Source organism: Otolemur garnettii, unplaced genomic scaffold, assembly GCF_000181295.1.
Source record: "Otolemur garnettii isolate 467f Iridium unplaced genomic scaffold, OtoGar3 scaffold00100, whole genome shotgun sequence".
Taxonomy (NCBI): domain Eukaryota; kingdom Metazoa; phylum Chordata; class Mammalia; order Primates; family Galagidae; genus Otolemur; species Otolemur garnettii.
In genome coordinates, this window is record NW_003852495.1 from 5557766 (window position 1) to 5564420 (window position 6655).

General features: G+C 45.4%; 1 protein-coding gene across 1 annotated transcript in view; it reads left to right on the forward strand.

The window, feature by feature from the left end:
• Positions 1-6655, forward strand: part of LOC100955357 (cytochrome c oxidase subunit 6B1) — a 12358-nt gene that overhangs the window by 2952 nt on the left and 2751 nt on the right. Inside the window, exon 3 of the mRNA XM_003796130.3 lies at positions 1773-1873. Within this exon, the coding sequence (XP_003796178.1) occupies positions 1773-1873 (101 nt within the window). The remainder of the gene's footprint in view (positions 1-1772; positions 1874-6655) is intronic.

The window sequence follows — 6655 nt, forward strand, 5'->3', positions numbered from 1 at the left end:
TTTTTGAGATATAGTCTTACTCTGTTGCCCTGGATAAAGTGCTATGGCGTCATCATAACTCACAGCAACCTCAGACTCTTGGGCTTGATCTCTTGCCTCAGCTTCCTGAACCACTGGGACTACAGGTGTGTGCCACTACACCCAGCTAGTTTTCCTATTTTTGGTAGAGATGGTGTTTCGATCTTCCTCAGGCTGGTCTCAAACTCCTGAGCTCAGGTAGTTTACCTGCCTCAGCCTCCCAGAATGCTAGAATTATAGGTGTGAGCCACCAAGGGCCTTTTTTTTAGACAGAGTCTCACTATGTTGCCCTTGGTAGAGTGCCGTGGCATTACAGCTCACAGCAACCTCAAGCTCTTGAGCTTAAGTGATTCTATTGCCTCATCCTCTCAAGTAGCTAGGACTATAGGTGCCTGCCATAATGCCCAGCTGTTTTTGTCGTTGTTGTCATTGTTGATTTTAGTTGGCTCAGACCAGATTCGAACCCACCAGCCTTGGTGTATGTGGCTGGTGTCCTACCCACTGAACTATGGGCACAGTCCACCAAGGCCTTTTTTTCTCTTTCTGAGACAGGGTCTCATTCTGTCATCTGAGACCACAGTACATACAATTACATCATCATAGCTCACTGCAACCTCAAATTCTTGGGCCCAAGTGATCGATCTGTCTCAGCTTCCTGAGTAGCTAGGATAACAGCACCCTCCAGCATGCCTGGCTAATTTTTCTATTTTTTAGTTTTTTGGAAACAGAGTCACTTTTATTGTCCTTGGTAGAGTGCCATGATATCATAACTCAATAGCAACCTTAAACTCTTGGGCTCTAGAGATCATCTTGGCTCAGCTTCCTGAGTAGCTGGGACTATAGGCACCTGCCACAATGCCAAGCTATCTTTTTTACAGACAGGGTCTCACTCTTGCTCTGGCTGGCCTGAAACTCTTGAACTCAGGCAGTCCACCCACTTAGGCTAGTGCTAGGATTACAGGCGTGAGCTGTTGCACCTGGCCTGATTTTCTAATTTTTGTAGAGACACGGTCTTACTCCTGCTCAGACTGGTCTAGAACTCTTGAGCTCAGGTGATATTCCTGTCTTAGCCTCCCAGAGTGCTAGGATTACAGGTGTGAGCCATTGTACCTAGTACCTGGCCTTAATTGTGTACTTTTAAAAACCATATTATCCCCTCCTACCTTCCTCTTTAGGACTCAGCATCTTGGCATCAAGACTGTCTTCCCAGGCTCGGTGCCAGTGGTTCAAGTAGCTAAGGTGCCAGCCACATACATCTAAGGTGGTGGGTTCGAATCTAGCCCGGCCCGCCAAACAACAATGATGGCTGCAACCAAAAAAATAGCTGGGCATTGTGGCCGGCGTCTGTGGTCCTAGCTACTTGGGAGGCAGAGTCAGGAGACTCGCTTAAGTCCAGGAGTTGGAGGTTGCTGTGAGCTGTGATGCCATAGCACTCTACGTAGGGGGACAGCTTGAGACTCTGTCTCAAAAAAAAAAAAGACTGTCTTTCCCTTGCCTGTTTCTGGATTTCCATAATCCCCACATATGACTCTCATGTTTCCCCATCAATCCTGATACCAGAATGAACAGCAGTTTTATAGGGGTTGCAAAATCTATTTAGTGAGGTGTAGCTAGCCCTTGTAAAATTAAACTGATTTTCTGTAAGTATGTACATATATAACTGAAGAAGAAGTAAAAAGTATTTCTCCCTGAATTTTGATCAAAGATGTGTTCTGGACATTGGTGTGGTCTAATGGTTGAACTCTTATTTACAGACTACCACCGCTGCCAGAAGGCAATGACTGCAAAAGGGGGTGATGTCTCTGTGTGTGAATGGTACCACCGTGTGTACAAGTCGCTCTGCCCCGTGTCCTGGGTATGTGCTCCCTGAGACCCTGGGGATTTGGGGTGAGGTCTTAGCAGAGGGAAGTGTTGTGTGAGCTCATTTCTGAGGGGCAGAGGGAGGACAGGGTATTGCACTTCCCATTTAGAGACAGGTCTTTCCTCCTTCCCAGAATTGCCTTTCCTCTTTCCACTGATACCCTTCAACCACTCTCAGCCCAGGTGACCAAGGTCATCTTGCTAGGTGTGTCTAACTCATGGACTCTATGAATACTCAGTGCTTGGTCCCTGTCCCTGTGGATTTCACAGTCTTGTGCAATTCTGACCCTTTTTATTCTGGATATTCTCAAGTGTACATAAAAGTAGAGAATAATTCAGTGACCCCAAATATATCCATCACCCACATTGAATAGTTAAGATTTTCCACATTTTTTTCATGTAACCCTTTTCTTTTTCTTCTTGTTTTACTGAAGTATTCTAAAGCAAATCTCAGATGTGTCATTTCACCCCTTGCTTGCTTCATATTAAATATGAAGGGCACAATCAGGTAGTCCTTTTAGCTCTGATTGGATCAGACTGTCAGTATTGAATACTCATTACTATGTCCTCTTTCTTGAATAAAGAATTTATGTTTAGCTTTACCCTATTTCATCAAAAGATCCAATTGACCATAAGACATATTGGGCTCGGCGCCTATAGCTCAACCGGCTAAGGTGCCAGCCACGTACACCTAAGGTGGCGGGTTCGAATCTCCAGCCCGGACCCGCCAAACACCAATGACGGCTGCAACCAAAAAATAGCCGGGCGTTGTGGTGGGCGCCTGTGGTCCCAGCTACTTGGGAGGCGGAGGCAAGAGACTCGCTTGAGCCCAGGAGTTGGAGGTTGCTGTGAGCTGTAATGCCACGGCACTCTACCCAGGGGGACAGCTTGAGGCTCTGTCTCAAAAAAAAAGACATATTGAAAGATGTTTGAATCTTTAAAAAAATTACTGAAAATGAATGGAACAAACATGATAATTTCATAGATGTTAGAATGAAAAACCATGTATCTTAGACTCAAAATACAATGCTGTTGTGAAAGTAATAGTGGTCATAAAAACAAAACAAATGTGAACGGTACGATAAAAAGTAGAAGCCCTCTGTGTTCCCCAGGCCCCCTCTGCTGAGGTAACTGCTCTTTACTGATTTCATTTTTCTCTATATAAGCTTATCATACCTAAGCCTGTGGAACTTTATATAAGAATCACTCCTACTGTGTCTTCTGTGACTTGCTTTGATTTAGTGTTTCTTGGAGACTTTTTTAAATGACAATGCATATAAACCTGGCCTTTTTTTTTTTTTAATATTAACTCCTCTCTTTTTGATGGATATTGTGGTCTAGTTTTCAATATTTTATGCATCTTGGGTGTACATGTTTGGAGCTTGTCTCTGTAAAACAAAAGTTCGTGTTTGTTTTGTTTTGAGACAAAACACTGTCACCCTGGGTAGAGCACTGTGGTGTCACACTCACAATAACCTCAAACTCGGGCTCAAAGCCATCCTCCTGCCTTAGCCTCCCGAGTAGCTGGGATACAGGTGCCTACCACCATGCCTGGCTAATTTTTCTATTTTTAGTAGAGACGGGGTCCTCCTCTTACTCAAGCTGGTCTCAAACTCCTGAGCTCAGATAATCCACCTGCCCTGGCGTCCCAAAGTGCTGGGTTTACAGGCATGAGCTGTCATACCTGGCCTAAAACAAAATTTCTTACTGGCATTTGTTCTCCTCAGCTTGCTTGCTTTTCCACTCACCTCTCTCACCGTACCAGCTCACATATCTTTGAGTGCCCTGGGCTCCCAGGATTTCTCCGTGGCTGATCTTGAGTAACACAGTGTTGTGATTTCATTGTATCTGGCCTCCGACCTCAAGGCCAGCATCAGATGCATGGTGGACAGGATGCCAGGCAGTGTGTTTCCATCCCAGTACTGCCTCATATCCCTGCTTCCAGGCCCAGGGCCTACACTTAATGTGGCAGCATCAGATTGTGTGGTTCATCCACGCAGGTGCCCACTCTGCCTGCCCTCTTGGGGCTGGATGTCATTATAGTCTGCACAGGCCTCTTTACACTCAGCAGCTCTGGCTTCTTATAAGTTTAGTGTAATAAAGTTGTGTTTATTTTTATGTTTTTGTAAGCAATATAACTACTTTACAGAACCTTAAAATACAGGGAAGGGACAGGTAATTTTTCCTTGTTCCTGTCCTGGCTGATAATATTATAGCATCTTCCATGTTTTTCTTGTATATTTTTAAAAAATTAGTCTCAGCTGGGCACAGTGACTCACATACATACATGGGGTACATATCCAGTCTGTGAAAATCAGGTCAACATAAGGAGGTGCTTGACTCTGGAGGTTCTACCTTATTTTATTTTATTTTATTTTATTTATTATTATTATTTTTTGAGACAGAGTCTCACTGTTTCACCCTCAGTAGAGTGCTGTAGCATCATAACTCACAGCAACCTCAAACTCTATGCGGGCATCCCCAAACTATGGCCTGTGGGCCACATGCAGCCTGCCTAGGACATTTAGCCGGCCCACCGGGTGTTTTAGCCACTGCTGCCTGTCCTGCTTAGTAGCGACTCTTCCCGGGGCCGCAGTCCGGCCCTTCAATGGTCTGAGGGACAGTGAACTGGCCCCCTGTTTAAAAAGTTTGAGGACCCCTGCTAGGGCTTAAGCAATTCTCTTGCCTCAGCCTCCCAAGTAGCTGGGACTATAGGTGCCTACCACAATGCCTGGCTTTTTTTTTTGGCCAGGGCTGGGTTTGAACCTGCCACCTCCAGCATTTGGGGCCAGTGCCCTACTCCTTTGAGCCACAGGCGCTGCCCATGCCTGGCTATTTTTTTTATTGCAGTTGTCGTTTTTTTGAGACAGAGCCTCAAGCTGTCCCCCTGGGTAGAGTGCTGTGGCATCACAGCTCACAGCAACCTCCAACTCCTGGGCTCAAGCAAGTCTTCTGCCTCAGCCTCCCAAGTAGCTGGGATTACAGGTGCCCACCACAACACCCGGCTATTTTTTGGTTGCAGCCATCGTTGTTGTTTGGCGGGCCAGGCTGGATTCAAACCCACCACCTTAGGTGTATGTGGCTGGTGCCTCAGCCACTTGAGCCATAGGCGCTGAGCCTGCAGTTGTCATTGTTTAGCAGGCCCAGGCTGGGTCGAACCCACCTGCCTCTGTATGTGGCCACTGCCGTAATCACTGTGCTATAGGCACCAAGCGGTTCTACTGTATTTTAAATGATACTTCATGACTAGGCATGGTGGCTCACATCTGTAATCTTCGCACTTTGGGAAGCCAAGGCTGGAGGATTACTTGAGGCCAGGAGTTTGGGATCAGCCTGGGCCACATAGTGAGACCCCCATCTCTAGAAAGAAATTTTTTTTTTTTAAATAAGCCTTGGTGTGGTGCCGGGCAGCTGTAGTCCCAGCTACTTGGGAAGCTGAGACAGGAAGATCACTTGAGCCCAGGAATTGTAGGTTATGGTGAGCTGTGATTGTACCAGTGCACTACAGCCTGGAAAACAAAATGGCCCTCTGTCTCTATAAAAATAAAAAAGATATACCTAGTGATTGAGAAATTCAAACAGAGGGAACTGTGGACTGTGCACAGTACAAGTCCAGTATGAGGTACTCTAGATGAATCCCAGACATGAGAAAATGTTCCTCCTGGGTGAAGTCAGGACACCTTAAAATAACAGAGGTGCTTGTTTTAACATTGCAGTCTGGAGTAAAAATTACAAAATGATATTACCAAGTGTTGGCAAAAGGATAGGTTCTCTGGCAGAGTTGTTGATTCTATGTGTGTGTGTGTGTGTGTGTATATATACATGTATACACATATACATATGTACATATATATACACACATGCACATATATATATATATATATGCACATTTTTTTTTAAGGCAGGGTCTTGCACTGTTGCCAAGTTGGAGTATAGTAGCATGATAACAGCTCACTGCAATCTCAAACTCTTGGGCTTAAGCAGTCCTTTTGCCTTAGCCTCAGAAGTAGCTAGGACTGTAGGTGCTCACCACCAAGCCCAGCTAATTACTTTTTGTAGAGATAGGATCTCCCTATGTTGCCCAGGCTGGTCTCAAACTCCTGGCCTCAAGTATTCCTCCTGCCACAGCCTCCCAAAGTGCTGAAATTACAGGCATGAATCAGTGACTGTAAAAATTGACCCAGTCACTTTTTTTTTTTTTAATTTTGCTTTCAACTGGCTTTCAATCATCCTAGTTTGAGGTTCTTTTTTTTTATTTTCTTCCTTTAGCGATTCTCTTGCCCTTAGCCTCCCAAGTACTTGGGACTACAGGCGCCCACCATAATGCCCAGCTTTTTTTGGTAGAGACGGGGTCTCCCTCTGGCTCACTCCAGCTCAGGATGGTCTCGAACCTCTGAGCTTAGGCAATTCACCCACCTTGGCCTCCCAGAGCAGCGGCTAGGATTACAGGCGTGAGCCACCACACCCAGATGACCCACTCACTTTTGAGGTCAAATTTGGCAGGATCTTTCAAAGAAAAAAAACTATCTTCCTTTGGCCCAGTGATTCCACATCTAGGCATCGTACAGAACTCTTCATGCACAAGGATAACCATTGCAGAGCTGATTATACACGTGATAGGGAGCATTCAACATTCCAACAACCCAAGTTGGAACAATTATAAATTTGTCTTTTTTTTTTTTTTTTTTGGAGACAGATCCTCAAGCTGTCCCCCTGGGTAGAGTGCCGTGGCTTTACAGCTCACAGCAACCTCCAACTCCTGGGCTCAAGCGAGTCT